The 17,165-nt window shown below is 39.8% G+C and overlaps 1 protein-coding gene across 3 annotated transcripts in view; it reads right to left on the reverse strand.

Annotated features, from left to right (window-relative positions):
• Positions 1 to 17,165, reverse strand: part of ARHGAP32 (Rho GTPase activating protein 32) — a 236,503-nt gene that overhangs the window by 68,110 nt on the left and 151,228 nt on the right. For 2 of the 3 annotated variants that reach the window (XM_060787498.2, XM_060787496.2), the window contains exons 10-12: positions 15,804 to 15,885; positions 6,598 to 6,648; positions 2,490 to 2,564 (exon numbers count right to left, since the gene is read on the reverse strand). In XM_060787498.2, the coding sequence (XP_060643481.2) occupies positions 2,490 to 2,564; positions 6,598 to 6,648; positions 15,804 to 15,885 (208 nt within the window). The remainder of the gene's footprint in view (positions 1 to 2,489; positions 2,565 to 6,597; positions 6,649 to 15,803; positions 15,886 to 17,165) is intronic. The other variant, XM_060787497.2, reaches the window with a different exon arrangement.

The raw sequence follows: 17,165 nt of genomic DNA on the forward strand, positions 1-17,165 counted from the left end.
GAAAATATTATCAAATTCATAGAGTCACCATAAGTCGACAGGTGACTTGAAGACATGTACAGACATGGCTTACGTCAGGATGAAAAAAATAGATGGCTTCCTCAACAAGCTTTGTAAATTAGATGAGACAAAGACACTATATTTGGCTCCCCTTTGCAAGGGTGAAAACCAATCTTTTGGCATTTTTATAGGGCTTCAGAACATGGTGATTTTTTTTTTGTACAGACTGAATCACACAGCTTCTGATGCCATTCCAAGCTCTATTAACATGCTATTGTAATCATCCAGAGTTATAATTATTTGAATTAGGAGTTCAGCATTTGGCACTAAAAGTAGAAATGGGAGCTTTTCGTATGAATTTTAGTGGTAGCAAAGGAGGAGGTAACATATCATAACTTCTGTTATTTGTTATATAATTTATATCTTGGAAGTAATGTTAAGGCAATTAACATGTGAGACAAGAATGATGAGGTCTAAAGCCTCAATGAGCACCTGCAAAGTAGCTGGTGTGTGACAACTAAATTATACTTAAAAGAAAACATGTCTAAGTAAATAGAGGGTGTATGTAAAAAGAGTTGTGTCATACATATATTTTGGTTTTGTTTAAAAATAATCTACTTAGATTTTAGAGATCAAACACACTGCGGTGTAATGACTCATCACAAGCTCCTACAATGGGGGGAAAATAATCTGGAAAAAATTGAAGCCACATGCTGACACATTAAATCTGTTGTTCAGTTTGTCTTTTAGGTTGAGAACATAGAATAATGCTCAGATGTATTCATAGGATATAGAGTTTGAGAGCATTTAGAATGGAATCCACTGCTTGACTTTGCAATGCTTGAAACACAACCATGCAAGATGCTCTGCCTATCTCTTCTCTAAACAGCTGGGCAGCTAGGAAGAGGATTTTTGAAAAGGTCTATGACTCTCCCCACTCATAGAATCATAGAGTTGGAAGAGACCTCATGGGCCATCCAGTCCAAGCGCCTGCCAAGAAGCAGGAATATTGCATTCAAAGCAGGTGGCCATCTAGCCTTGGTTTAAAAGCTAGATGGAGCCTCCACCACACTCCGGGGCAGAGAGTTCCACTGCTGAATGGCTCCCACAGTCAGGAAGTTCTTCCTCATGTTCAGATGGAATCTCCTTTCTTGTAGTTTGAAGCCATTGTTCCACGTCCTAGTCTCCAGGGAAGCAGAAAACAAGCTTGCTCCCTCCTCCCCATGACTTCCTGTCACATATTTATACATGGCTATTATAACCCCTCTCAACCTTCTCTTCTTCAGGCTAAACACACCCAGCTCCTTAAGCTGCTCCTCATAGGGCTTGTTCTCCAGACCCTTGATCATTTTAGTCGCCCTCCTCTGGACACATTCCAGCTTGTCAGTATCTCTCTTCAACTGTGGTGCCCAGAATTGAACACAATATTCCAGCCTTTCACTCTCTTTCACAAAACAATCCATGATGGAAGCTTGCTCCTCCACTTGTAAGGTAAATCAATGAGAGTATTTGTGAGTGTTGTGCTCGGAGAAGCTCGGCATTTTTGCTTAATATGTCCAGATACAAGGTTGTAGATATGCAGATATTCTCCCAAACATAGCAGGCAATCGGGACAGAGATGGGGACAATGAAAGAATCAAACTTTAGACATACAGATTCTGGTTGTTGAAGACTGGATATAAATAGTTCTTCAATTTAATTCCATCTACTGACTGTTTGAGGTTATCCAACATTAATTATGTTTCATTTCATCAGAGGCACATTTTGCCTAAAATTATTCAAGAAACAAAAACCACAGAAGCGAAGCCTGGCCTTTCCACCGTTTTCTCACATTTCTTATAAATAAACAGCATAGGAGGATGGATGACCCTAACTAACAGTTAACAACTGTTTTAATGGAGGCAGATTATCCAACCTCCATGACTCAGAAAACCATGCCTAGGTTATTTTTACTCCAATAGATGTTCGTCTTCACAAGCCTTTGCAATGTAGTCATGACAACCACAGCATCGCTGTTCCCAGTTATAGCTTTGCAGCTGCATGTGTAATATGGTTATTTGAGGTGCCGCTGAACAACAGGGTTTCAATAATATTTCATCTGCCCTCCCTTGCCCCCCATGCAGGCAACATATCTATTCTGGAAATTTGCTGCATCCAGATATAACTAAATATTCATAAACAAACTGGCAAGCACAGGACATATGCAGCTTATGAATCCCTTTTGGGAATAAAAGCTTGATTCTAGTTATGATCTCATTCGTTTTCAAGGCATAATACACCTGACAAGACAAATATTCTATTCACAGATACATGCACACGTCAGAACTTAAGACTTGTTGGCCAGCTATTAGAAAACAACTGCTTGGACATAACCGGAACTATACCTTCTAACACCAAATTTAGTAGATATTATTGCTAGTACAGACAATGTTAGGCTCTGGGTTAGCACATTTACGAAACTACAGTTTACTATATATAATATGTTCTACCTGAGCTCAGGTGGGATTGGTTCAAAGGCTCTGAAACATAGGCTGAACCTTGTTTTACACTATCCATCTCCAAATCTGCATGCAGTTGTGGGGGAGAAAGGGAAAGTGAAGCAAGAAAAGGACAAATAAGTTTAATACAAAATTAAATTGACTTGAAAATATTTCATATCTCTGCAGCTTAGCACGTTTTTAGTTTCTATACTGGGCAGGGTAATTGTAGGCAATTTGTACAGGGTGCAGCAGCATAACTTACTTTTTCAAAACTTAATAAAACCCATTGTATGAATCAGAAAAAAATTATAATGTAGGCGCATACTTAAAGTATTGTTTTACGTAGTTCTGAAGATCAAATTAGATAGGTGACGTCCCCCATTCTCCATACACTGAGAAAACCGATTTCTGGCGTTTGTCATGACTCTTGGAAAATACTGAGACTTCAAGACATAGACATACAGGGACATAGCAGGCGTTATGTTGGCAATTTCTTCCTGGATGTTGGTCTTCAAATCTTGTAGGGTCCTTGGACGGTTCACATAAACATGGGATTTCAAAAAACCCCATAGAAAAAATCACAAGGGGCCAATTCTGGAGAGCGGGCCAGCCACTCCAAATCCGCTCAAAAAGTAAACCTCAATGGCAAAAGCACACTCCTCACTCTTCCAACGCATGATGGCGACTGAACTGTGTCAGGACAAAACTTTATACTCCCGCCTCTCGAACGAGACCACTAGCGCTCCGTTACGTCTTCAACCGACTGAATGGCGCGCATTTTAAAAAAGGAAGTTATGCTGCCGCCCCCTGTACTTGGCTTACAATTCCCAGTAGCCCTATAGCATAGCTATATGAAGGATTATGGAAGCTGAAATCCCAAAATATCTAGAGGGCTGCAAATCCTCCCACTCTTAGTATGGAGATAGGAATGTAAAAACAGAAATGCCATCCCTAGAATTCACATTTACTCTCTGCCACCTGTGAATATATCCAAGGTCACACGGTATTAAAACTGATATTGATCAATGTTTGCTATTATTTTTTTCCAGGGTAATAAAAATGTTTCCAGCCCTTCCTTCCTTTCTTTTTATGCATAGGCATGACAAACATATGGCTAAAATTCATCCGCAGTGCACTAGAAGGTGTCATGATGAATTTTCATGAAATATCTGCCAGGGTCATGGAACTATCTACATAACAAAATATTTCCATATCACAAATAAGGTTTGGTAAGCAAGGTATGTTCAAAACTGAACCAACTGAATTACAGCTACATATATCTCAGCGTCTACCAGGGAAAGAAAATACTTATGTGAACCTGACACTACGTTGTCAAGGATATATAACAGCCACACTGATCTGTGACTATATATCAGTGGTTCCCAACCTTTTTTTGAGAAGGGACCACTTGACTAGGCACCACTTTGACCACGGATCACTCTCTAACATTAGTGCCAAAAGGGTGACAAATCAGTGTCAACTTTAGATTTGGTTTGGTTATTTGGGATGCTGATTCAGAAAATTGCATTGGATAGACAACATCAGTTCTAATTTCTGATACAGAACAAATGCCATCCAGTAGTTGCCATCTGCTCACCCACAGAAAACCGTATTTAATAAGCCTCAGCACTGTAAGAGGCTTTCACGAGACCAGCCACTCTCGTTGCAACAGTGTAGTAATGGTGAGGCTGAAGACCACTGATGGTCCATGGACAACAGGTTGGCAACCACTGCTATATATGAATATTAGAGTTACATGATCTCTAAGCGAAATTTTGAAAGCAAAATCTCTTGCTTAAACTGTTCAGTAGAAATATATTTTGTTTTCACTGAGAATAATCTAATAACAAGCAAAATAATCTAATAACAAACTGGAATCTTTCAAATAAAAGCTTGACTAACTAAATAGGTAGTAAAGTTGTTATGCAAGGACAGCACTGCTGAGGCCAAGTAAGAATGCAAAGCATGCTGAAAAATTTAGCCCATAATGACATCTTGCTATCTTTGAGAAAAGGGCACTCTCTGTTATTGTTATTATTGTGTACACTTTGTGATGATCCTAAAGTAATCCTATCATAAGGATTTCTTTGCAAGATTTGATCTCCACCATTAGGGAACCCAGATATGCATAAGGAGACAACCAAAGTTGTAGTCACACACAAATGCTATCATAGATTCCTCCCTGTTTTTATTGCTATGATTTTGGAGTTCTGCACATTTCCATTATAATTGCTAGCACTGACAGAAGGAAGATGTTCTCTTGCTTTGTAATGAAAATATGAATACCTTGGCAATCTGTCTCTTGTGATACTTTCCTTTGTGAACATTAATACAGTCACAAAGAAAACAACTCAGATTCCTAGTATTGTTACAATCTCAAATCACAATGCAGGCAATTAATTTTCCATAACATCCACCAATATTATGAAATGTTTTCTTTAATATTACAAAAAAAAAATGTAAAATGAAAACTTTGTTTTTTCATCTCAGAACCTGCAAGTCACTTCTGGTGTGCGAGAATTGGCAATCTGCAAGGATGTTGCCCAAGGAACGTTTTATCATCCTGTGGGAGGCTTCTCCCATGTCCCCGCATGGAAAGCTAGAGCTGACAGATGGGAGCTCACTCCATGCCCCAGATCTGAACCACTAACCTTTCGGTCAGCAGTCCTGCCAAAACAAGGGTTTAACCCACTGTGCCACCAGGGACTCCTAATATGAAAACTGAATATACCTAAAAACTGAATATACCTAATATATCTAAGATATGTTTCTAAAAGCCGAAACAATGCTGTTGAGATCTGCTCAAAAGGCAAGCATTCACAACAGTGAATCAACCTTGGTGATAACAAGAAGACATTAATTCAGGGGTTGAAACTGAAAGTGATGCCTTTTCAGTGGTGGTCCCTCGGCTATGGAACGCCCTCCTCAGAGATATTAGATCAGCTCCCACTCTCCTAATATTCTGGAAAAAAAAGTCAAAACCTGGCTTTGTGAGCAGGCTTTCTCAAATGCAAGGTAGTAAATAATTACTTGACCTCGGAACGGCTGGACAATTGCAATCGAATAAAGATTCTGGAAATTAGATACGGAGGATTTATGTTTTATTGATTTTATTGTTAATGGAATTTTATGGATGTTTATATGCTTTTAACTATTTATATTATTGTGGCATCGAATTGTGCTGGTTTTGTAAACTGCCCTGAGTCGCCCTTGGGCTGAGAAGGGCGATATAGAAATATAGTAAACAAATAAATAAGTAAATAATGTCTTTGCGTTCCATTTTGAAAAAGAGAAAACCTGAACATCACAAATATCTTATTCCGGAAATTACTCTACACTTTAACTGATAAGAACAGATACTACACTTGATCTTAGCCAAAAGATCAAGTATGTATGGGCAAGTGTGTATGTTTTGTATGTTTTGCATGTTTTGATATGGTCAAAATTGACTAATCAATAAAGAATTGTTGTTTTTGTTACTATACACTTAATATATTTTCAACATCATCATTATTTTTTCATGTCAGGATTGACTTGAGAAATTGCAAGTCACTCCTGGTGTGAAAGAACCGGCTGTCTGCAAGGACATTGCCCAGTGGACGCTTGGATGTTTCGATGTTTTACCATCCTTGTGGGAGGCTTCTCCCATGGGGAGCTGGAGCTGACAGAGGGAGCTCATCTGCACTCTCCCAGATTCGAACTTCTGACCTGTCAATCTTCAGTCCTGCCGGCACAAGGGTTGAACCCACTGCACCACCGGGGGCTTTACTTTCATTAAGAAAGTTGGTGAAAACAACACCCTCGGGTGATATATACAGCTATAAGATTATACATCTTTGATTCTAGGATTGTACCTGTTTATTATGATTAAATAGGCCCCAACTGTAATTACAACAATCCCTAAAAATAAAATAAGCAGCAAGAATATTTCAGATTACTGACATTCCCATTTCTCTCTCTTTGCTGCGTATTTTAAAAGTCAATAGAAATAAAAATGTAAGAAATATAAAAATGTAATAAATACAATGCTAATTTCTTCCCATAGCTCTCAAACAGATATTGGCTCAATTAAATGCAAAACTTAAGACAGAATGAAAAGGAATAAATGAAACCGTACAAGGGGGAAAGTAGCTCCAGGATGCTGGACGGGCTCCATGGGCAGGGGAAACTGGGAAAGTACAAGTCAAAGGAAAAGAAATTATTACAGTGAACATCCATTTGAAAAATACATTTTCATTTGTAGGCTGGAAAGATTTGAAGCAACTGAGATTGAACAGAGACATAATTCCACATTCTTTGTTTGGCACATCTCCACGACTGTATACACCTGCTGTGAATCTCTTGAAATATATCTGAGTTTTAAGTAGCTCAATACAAAATGGGAACTGAAGATAGATCAGAAAAATGCACATATTTCCAAAGCACAGCAACAAAGCCTTTCTGTAATGTGAGGATAGACACTTGCTCATCCCAATTCAAATCATCACATCTCTAGACCAAGCAACATAATGTTACACATCCAAAACTCCCCAACATTTGTAAAAAAAAAAAAAAAGTTTGGTGATCTGTCCCTTTAAGGTTTTTTTCTTCATTAGACCAGATTTAATGAAACTAAAGCCAACACAGCTGCTTTTATTTATCCCTCGGCGTACATTTCTATCCCCTTTCAGACAGTGCCAAATTTGAGAAGATGGGGAGAGATGGAAAGGAAAGTGTTGGAAATGATGATGGCCACTTAATGCACCATCACATGGGATGGAAACAAGGAATTGGTATGATAGGTTGATACAAGTATTTCACAGATGCTTGATCTAGCATCAAAACCATACATAAAAACAGTGGCATAAAACCTGATAAAGCGAGAGAGGCTTTTCATGCTAACAGATTCATCAGAAGTTGAAAGTACAAAGTGCCTTGTAGGACAAGTTTTCACATTTGTTCATGTCAAATATACTTTAGTATACTTCTTTTTGTCTGTTTGTAAGCTGACTTACTTAGTGGCTTTCAGAAGAGACACAGTATTCTACAGTTACATACTTTTTTAAAATCAGGAGCGACTCGAGAAACTGCAAGCCACTTCTGGCGTGAGAGAATTGTCCATCTGCAAGGACGTTGCCCAGGAAATGCCCGGATGTTTGATGTTTACCATCATTGTGGGAGGCTTCTCTCATCTTTTTGCATGGGGAGCTGGAGCTGATAGAGGGAGGTCATCCGTGCTCTCCCCGGATTTGAACCTACAACCTGTTGGTCTTCAGTCCTGCCAGCACAAGGGTTTAACCCATTGGGTCACCGGGGACTCCAGAGTTACATACAGAAGGGTAGGAGCAACAGTAAAACAGGAAATGAATTGGAATAATAATAAAATGATAAACCTTATGTATACCCCGCCACCATCTCGAATAACTAGTGCAATGATTGGTAATGAACATAGGAATGGAACAATGGATGACGAATCTGGATTATGTTTTTGATAATGAGACGATTGTGATCGGTTATTGTAGTAAGTGTTTATTGTTTGGGTAATGTGTTAAGTTGTTAATTGTTGTTATATTCTGCATTGAATTATTGCTGTTTTTATTGGTTGTGAACCGCTGTGAGTCGCCTTCGGGCTGAGAACAGCGGTATATAAGTAAAGTAAATAAATAAATAAATCTCCCCAACGGGGACTCGGGGAGGCTTACATGAGGCCAAGCTCGGACAACATACTACAGCAAGATAAAACCAAAATATAAGCAACAAGCAACAGCATCAAAATTACATTTAAAAAAACATATGAATACTGTAACAAAATAACATTACAATAAACACAATCACAGTGACAGTGGGTGGGCCACATGTGCAGGATAAAATGTTAAAAAACTCTAATGAGATAAGAATAGGAGCAAGTTATTTGTAGGGAGCTCATAAAGAAACACAAGGTTGTAAAACTAAACTTCCCATTAGGGGGGCATGTACTCCAATGACAAGCATTGGGGGGAGCAGTAGTGTCATGTTGTACACCTACTCGCCAAAGGCGCAGCAGAAGAGCCAGGTTTTAAGGTTCTTTTTAAAGGTTCCTAGTGTAGGGGCTTTCCTGATCTCTCCAGGTAATGAGTTCCAGAGTTGGGGAGCCGCAGAGGAAAAGGCTCTCTCCCTTGTGCCCACAAGACAAGCTTGTGAGACTTGCAGGGGCGAAAGTAGGGCCTCCCCTGAAGATCGAAGGGCCCAGGTTGGTTCATGGAGAATCTTTCCTTTGAGTTCAGTGATAAAGAAACTATAATTCTCTGGTTAATGCTAGCGTTCCATTTCCATCAATCCATCAACCATGCTGGTTAGGGATGATGACAGATAGACTCCACCAGTATTTGGAGCAGTGGTTCTCAACCTGGGGTCCCCAGATGTTTTTGGCCTACAACTCCCAGAAATCCTAACAGCTGATAAACTGGCTGAGAAAACAGCTGATAAACTGGCTGAGATAAACTGGCTGAGAGTTGTAGGCCAAAAACATCTGGGGACCCCAGGTTGAGAACCACTGGAATTCTGGAGGGTCACAAGTTTCAGACTCCTGCTACACACAGACAAATCCTTTCCAACTCCAAAAGAACAACATTCAGATGGATTAAAGTATCAGACTGAGAGATGGTTCAACTATCAGGCTTATGGTGATGGCCCATTTTTGCCTATATCAGTTCCCTGATGATTAACAAATCATTTACACACATTATTTGGTGTGTTCAACAAATGGCCAAAGACAACATAGTAGACATACCCAAGAGCCAAAGTCCTCAATTGCTTCAATAAGCTCTCAAATCCAAATGCTTATAAAAATGGTCTACACAAATTAAGCAAACTCATTTTAGCTTAAATAAATTGAAGAAAATACTATTAAATGCAGCATTTTAAAAGAACTAGAAAGACAGTCTTAGAGGGACACAAAAATAATGGAATTCTGTACATTAAAAAAACTTACACTGATGGATGATTATGAACAAACAAGATTAAAGAATCATAAATAGAATTAATATAAAATGGAACATAAGAAGAATAAAGTTACACTATGGTACAGTTAAAGTAATACAAAATACTATAGAACAAATAATTTTGAAACCACAAAGGATTGGATGGAATTCACCAGGACAATTTATTTTATTTTTTTTCTTACTTTTTTCATCTTTTTTCCTCTATTTAGTTCTTTTTTAGTATCTTTTGTGTGTTACTTCCTCTTTTTTTCTTTTCCTACTTTCCTCACATATTTTTGTTGTCCCACTTTACATGTATAAATAACTTTTACCCTCTTACTGCTTCCCCTATTCCTCTTCATTATTAATATATATATATATATATATATATATATATTCCAAGAAAAAAATTACTTTAAGTCTATGTACCACAAGGATTTTTTGTTTCGTGTCAGTTGTGACTTGAGAAACTGCAAATCACTTCTGGTGTGAGAGAAATGGCCGTCTGCAAGGACATTGCCCAGGGGACGCCCGGATGTTTTGATGTTCTACCATCGTTGTGGGAGGCTTCTTTCATCTCCCCACATGGGGAGCTGTAGCTGACAGAGGGAGCTCATCCACGCTCTCCCCGGATTCAAATCTCCGACCTGTCAGTCTTCAGTCCTACTGACACAAGGGTTTAGCCCATTGTGCCACCGGAGGCGCCTAAAACAAGGATGATTGTGTGTTTTCACAATATACCAAAAGAAGCAACACTTTATTTGTGTACAGTAGTATAACTGTGTATTGAAAAGTATCCAAATCCCGCATGGCGTTTTGTATTTTATTTCTTTGCTAATGCTATAATCCACTAAACTAGCAAAAACATTTGATGCTGACTCTGGTACAGAATGAGACAGATGGCATGATGATTTTTTTAAAACACACACACACATTTGTTCAAAGATGATGATATACACTTTGGAAGACCTCTGCTAATATAGCTAGCATTCAAAACAATGGTAAAACAGTAGCAGAAGAGACAAACAAGAAAGAATAGCATCTATTAGCAGAAAATCATAAAACAGAAACTGCAGAGGGCAGGACACCTGCCTCTTTCTTAGCCTTCACTACAACTGCCAAGAAACTGACAACACTTGGTTTAAAAACAACTAGAAACGGAATTATATACCAGAAAGGAACACGATGTTCAGAATAAGTAAAGTCAGAGCTACAAGAAGATGACAGGACACATGTTTGCACTTTCTCCATTACTGCAGAACTAAACACAATCACTGTACATTTTGTTTCATGAAGAATATGTTTTGCATCTTCCGTTACACGAGAAACTGGAGTGCTGACTTTAATGTGTGTGAGAAGAAACATCAAAGTGTATCTTTAGTCCAATTATCAACGTGGAAGAGTGTGAGTTCTGTCCAGTGTACTTGATTCTAAGATGTCATAGACTGTAAGACGTACATTAATGTCAAAACCACCAACAGAATGAATACACACACACACTAGCTGTACCCACCACACATTGCTGTGACCAACCTTCCCTCACTCTTTCTCTCCTCCTTTCTTTCTTTCTTTCTTTCTTTCTTTCTTTCGTTCTTTCTGTCTGTCTGTCTGTCTGTCTGTCTTTCTCTCCTTCCTTCCTTCACTCTTTCCTTCCTTCTCTTTTTTTCTTTCATTCTCTCCTTCCTTCCTTCTCTCCTTTTTTCCTTCTCTTGCTCTTCCCTTCCTTCCCCTCCCCTTTTCTTTCCCTTCCTTTTTCTCCCCTTTCTTCCTTCTCTACCTATTCTTGGACTGCAACTCCCAGCAGTCTTCCTGATCCATCCATCTACCTACCTTTCTATCTCTATCTAATCTATCTATCTGGAGGATTGCTGAGAGTTGCAGTCCAGGAATAGGAAATTGGAAATATGCCGGGATTGGGATGTTCTCAAAGAAATCCATAGAGAAGAAAGCTTGCATCTTGGAAGCAGTGCATTTGGATCACCCTCCTCTCCTAAAGGGCTTGGTCTAGGGGATGTTGGGAGCTGTAGTCCGGAAGCAAGTGTGGATATGCTATTGTGTATTTGGTTGCCAGGGGGAGTCATTTTTGCACATGCACTGTAGCATCATTTTTTGGCCTGTTAAGTCCCTTCCACTGTGTTTTTCAGTGTTTTTATGAGTGATGGTCACTCATTGGCCCGACAGGTGTATTGTGTCCAAATTTTGTGTCAATTTATCCAATGGTTTTTGAGTTATGTTATTCCCACAAACTAACATTACATTTTTATTTATATAGATAGAGAATGAGAGAGAGAGAGCACTAGCACCCACAATTCTAAGACACACTCCATTTGTAGAGATGCTTATATAGGGAAAAAGTGTGTCTTACAATCAAGGAAATACAGTTAATATCAGTGAGAGTGAACAGACAGCCATCAAGCTATTGTGGAACTGCAAGTCCCAGCATTGTAAGTACCCATTTACATGAATTCTGGGAGTTATAGGTTCAATTTTGTCTTAAGGGTCACGTGAGAGTCCCCTAGTCCTACAACAACTAAAAGCAATCCCTCTCTGATAAAAAAAAAATGGTTACAGTGGAGGGTAATATCATTGATTTCACTGGGGTGGGGAATCCATTCTAGGTTTCCTTCTAAATTTTAAGGATTTACTGGTATCTAGTTTGCGGCTGAGTCCTATGTGCAAAATTAGATCAGCACCTTGGAGAACGCCTTTAAACTTTAGGCTAATACTTGGCATGCAGTCACTGCTGCTGATAACAAAGCCACCAGGTTTCATTGCAGCTGCTGGGATGCAAAGAACTGCCCATAATTCTCACATTTGTAATATCTCCAGCCTCACATTCCACTTCAGGGGTCAAGTGGCTTGATGCACTGCAAGGGATGTGGCTTGGAAAACCTTAAAGTAAACACAGCATCTCCTTCACCATGCCACTCATGTGCAATCCCCATTATATTATACTTTTGCATGCAGCCCTTATCTTCTACATGTGGATGGGAATACTGCTTGCATATGAGAATATATGAGGTGCCTCTAGACCTCCTGACAGCAATAGCAAATCTGGACATGCTGCTCGATGGAGAGAAAGCTAGCATGTGCATGACTTTATGCACTTTGAAAGAGGCTCAGAAGGAAGAATGTTGCCTTACTGACCCATCATTTTCCATTCTCAAATCTATTCCTTCGATTGCCATTCAAGAATGGAATGCATTTTCCATTGACCAATGGGATCCTACTGAATTTTACCAATTAGAATTTTCTGGAATACAACCTCAAACATTCAAAAGTAAGTTGAAATTTATGAGTTTTCTTGCATTTCTACCTATTCAATGACATCTCTCGCCCATCCTCTGCTCAGATATCAGCCAGCATGCCAACGCCTTAAATAAAAAAAAATAGGTTCCTAAGTCTACAGAGATACTTGCAGGAATGCCTCAGCAAGCGAGAGCTCAAAAGTGGCAGGTTAAAACCCAGAATCTCAACCAATGGATGATACCTGATGAGAAACTCCCATCCCCCCCCCGCCCCGGCACACAGAAGGCTGGGTGATTTAGACTCAAAGAATCATAGAGTTGGAAAGGCCTCATGGGCCATCCAGTGCAACCCCATTCTGCCAAGAAGCAGGAAAATTGCATTCAAAGCAACCCCCACAGATGGCCATCCAGCCTATGTTTAAAAGCTTCCAAAGAAGGTACCTCTCCGGGGCCAATAGTTCCACTACTGAATGGCTCTCACAGTCAGGAAGTTCTTCCTAATGTTCAGATGGAATCTCCTTTCTTGTAGTTTGTAGCCATTGTTCCGCATCCTAGTCTCTCCCTCCTCCCTATGGCTTCTGCTCACATATTTATAAATGGCTATCATGTTTCCTCTCACTCTTCTTCAGGCTAAACATGCCCAGCTCTTTAAGCCGCTCTTCATAGGGCTTTTTCTCCAGACCCTTGATCATTTTAGTCACCCTCCTCTGGACACATTCTAGCTTGTCAATATCTCTCTTCAATTGTGGTGCCCAGAATTGGACACAATATTCCAGGTGTGGTCTAACCAAGGCAGAATAGAAGGGTCAGCATGACTTCCCTGGATCTAGACACTATACACCTACTGATGCAGGCCAAATCCTGTTGGCTTTTGAGGTGCTGAACAGACTGAACTCTGGCACCATGAGATGCAGAGTTAATTGTAAGAGAAATGGGACTACTAAGTCCATGACATGCAAGTGTGGGGAAGAGCAAACCACAGACTAGTTACTATAATGCAGTCTGAGCCCTGCCACATGCACAATGGAGGACCTTCTTACAGCGACACCAGGGGTGCTCGAAGTGGCGAGCTTCTGGTCAAAGGACATTTAGTATAATGCCACATTTTAAACTTTGCTTGTTGTTCTTCTATACATTATAACTTTTCTCAATTTGCTTGATAAATAAATACCTAGTCATCTTGAAATGAAGCCATTTTTCAAGCAAAGCAGGAGCTCACTATATGTGGCATAAAAGAAATTAGTACCAAAAGTTACACCTAAGATAACTTTTAGAGTCTCCAAGAACCAAAGAGTCTCGCCTCCTTCTTTCTGAACATTAGGATTATTTTAATAACACTGGCAAACTATTTATGTCACAGTTTCAATTGTTACTGACTTCACATCCAGACTTCCACTTTCCACAAAGAAATGTCCCATATCTCTTCTGCTAAATTTCCATTTTAAGCTGTGCATTAAACCTATTTGGAATTTCATGTTTTCATTCCTCCATAACTTCATTTCGGTACAACTCCTTTGCCAGCAGTATAATAGGCATCATATATCTTGGCCATACTTCTGAAGTGGAATAATCAATTTCTCTCGAAAGCAAGCAGAAACTCTGTAAGTGGGTCAAAAGCTGGAGGGAGCTATGTTGTTACCATTGGAATGTAAGAATTTCTTAACAATATACATAACCCTAAATATAAGTTTACCTTGTTCTGAAATGTGTTATCAACAAACAAGACCCAAGAATAAGGCTCTGTCTGGGAAAGATCCCTAACACAGAAGATGGCACGATTTGCCTTCACAGGAAGGAAGGAAGGAAGGAAGGAAGGAAGGAAGGAAGGAAGGAAGGAAGGAAGGAAGGAAAAAGAGAAGTAAGAGAGGAAAAGAAAGATGGAAGGAAAGAAAGAGAGAAGGAAGGACAAAAGGGAAGGATGAAAGGAGGAAAAAAGAAGAGAGGGAAGGAGGGAGGAAAGAGGGAAGGAAGGAAGAATGAAATGGTGGGAGGGAAGAATGGAAGGTGAAAGAAGGAGATAAGGGAGGGAGGGAGGGAGGGTAAGGAGGAAGGAAAAAGAGAAGAAGGAAGGGAAGGAAGGAAGGGAAAGGAGGGAGGATAGAAGGAAGGATGGAAGGGAAGGGAAGGATGAAAGAAGGAAGAGAAGGAGGAAGGAAAGAGAAGGAGTGATGGATGGAAGGGAATGGAGGGAGGGAAGGAGAAAAAGGGAGGGAGGAGAGAAGGAGGGAAAGCTAAAAGGGAAGGAAGGAAGGAGAAAAAAGGAGATAGGACAGGAGGGAGGAAAGAGGTAAGGAACAAAAGACAGAAGGGTGAAAGGGAAGGAAGGCGACAGGGAGAAAAGAGAAGGGAAGGAGGGGAGGGAAGGAAGGAAGGAAAAAGTGAAGGAAGGAAGGATAGGATGGTGAGAGAGAGGAGGGCCTGAGAAAAGAGCCCGAGAGGCCGCATCCGGCCCCCATGCCTGGGTTTCCCCATACCTGGTTTATTCAATTCAGAGGTTGCATAGATTAAGTAAAACCACAAAACAACTTTCAATTCAGATAAAACACATTACAGTTGTGTAAATTTTGGAATGAGAAGCAAGTATTAAAAGATGAGACAAGTCACCTGAGATGAAATAAGTTTAGGACAAAAGTGCATGTTGGATTCGGAGAAAATCCACAGAGATCAAGACTGAAGGGTTTCGAAGTCCTTAGTTTGGAAGCCAAGCTATAAATTCACAAAACCGAAAAAAATGCCACTATTAAGAAGACAAGATGCAATGGTGAGTAGCCTTGAGTTTAGTTTCTAAACTCAAACTTCAAAGCCAGAGATTATTAGGAGTCAAACTGAAAGGGGGAAACGCTGATGGCAATCTTTCAGCATTCTTTTCAATGGCAAGGCATCCACTTCCTCCCCAGGCTAATTTGAAAAGACTAGCTCTCCGATGAAATATCACGTCTCACACTAAGCATTAATTGTTAACCAGTCCAGATGTAGTTTTAATTGTGTCTTAATAATTTATAAAACATATATAAAACCAAGATAACTAAAAAATAAATATATTTATGTGCTTTTATATTAACATTGAAAGACATTAAGCACTGAATTAACACTGTAAAGCAGAGTATTTGTATAGTTTAAAATGTACACATTCATACCTGGTTTTGGCACCGAGTTGGTCATAGACTGAGGAACTTTGTCATTAATTAGTTCTACACATTCGCTAGGAAAGAATCCCACCTGTATCAGAGAGAGAGAGAGCGAGAGCCAGAGAGAGAGAAGAGAGAGAGAGAGAAGGCATCTCACATTAGCCGCATGTTTAAGACAACACCTGAACAGAATCGGGCGTTCTTAATATTTTCACAGTAAACAGCTATTTGCACAATGCCACAATATTTAAATCACTGAGAGGAAGTCTTTCCAAATTACAAATCATACTCTTACTCAATTTGATATTCTGCTTATGTCTTCAAATTTCCAACATTTCTAGGACTATGTACAGATGTGTAGGTATCTAGGCCCTGAACCAATTAACATTTTGAACTAAAACTCACAGAATTCCCCAGTTAGCGTGCTTGCTGGGAGTTCTGGGATATGTAGTCCAAAAAGTAACTTTTCTGAGTTCCATACTTATCTCCGCACTTGGAAGTTCATTTATATCAAAAGTATAAACCTAAGTTGCTGTGAGTTTTCCGGGCTGTATGGCCATGTTTTCAGAAGCATTCTCTCCTGACGTTTCACCCACATATATGGCAGGCATTCTCGGAGGTTGTGAGGTCTGTTGGAAACGAGGCAAGTGATGTTTGTATATCTGTGGAATGTTCAGGGTGAGAGAAAGAAATCTTGTCTGTTGAGGCAAGTGTGAATGTTGCAATTGGCCACCTTGAGAATTGAATGGCCCTGCAGCTTCAAAGCCTGGCCTGCTTCATACCAATCAGATGTAGACAAGTCTACACAAGGGCCACCAAGTGCAGTGCGCAGACATGAATCAAGATACATGAAAAGCATTGCAGTCTAATTCAATCAGAGAAGTCAGCCATAGCAGAGCACCTGATGAACCAATTTGGACAAGCATATTATTTGAGAACACAGAAATGCTGGACCATTCAGACAACCACCATGTCAGACTACACAGAGAAGTCATTGAAATCCACAACGATTGGACAATTTCAACAGAAAGGAGGAAACCATGAAAATGAACAATATCTGGCTACCATTATTTTAAAAAACCTCTATAATCAGGACAGTAAATAAAGAGCAACACTCCAAAAACAGGGGAATTCCAGACAGGAAACAACTAGGGTCAGCTAACATCTCCCAACAAAGGCTTCCCCCAGGCAGGAAGCAGCCAGGCTTTGAGGCTGCAAGGCCATTCAATGCTAATCAAGATGGCCAATTGCAACATTCACACTTGCCTCAAGCAGACAGGAGTTCTTTCTCCCACCCTGGACATTCCACAGATATACAAACCCCACTTGCCTAGTTTCCAACACGTATAAATCTAGCTCCAGGAACTGCAA

The sequence above is a fragment of the Anolis sagrei genome, chromosome 7 (genome assembly GCF_037176765.1).
Source record: "Anolis sagrei isolate rAnoSag1 chromosome 7, rAnoSag1.mat, whole genome shotgun sequence".
Classification (NCBI taxonomy): domain Eukaryota; kingdom Metazoa; phylum Chordata; class Lepidosauria; order Squamata; family Dactyloidae; genus Anolis; species Anolis sagrei.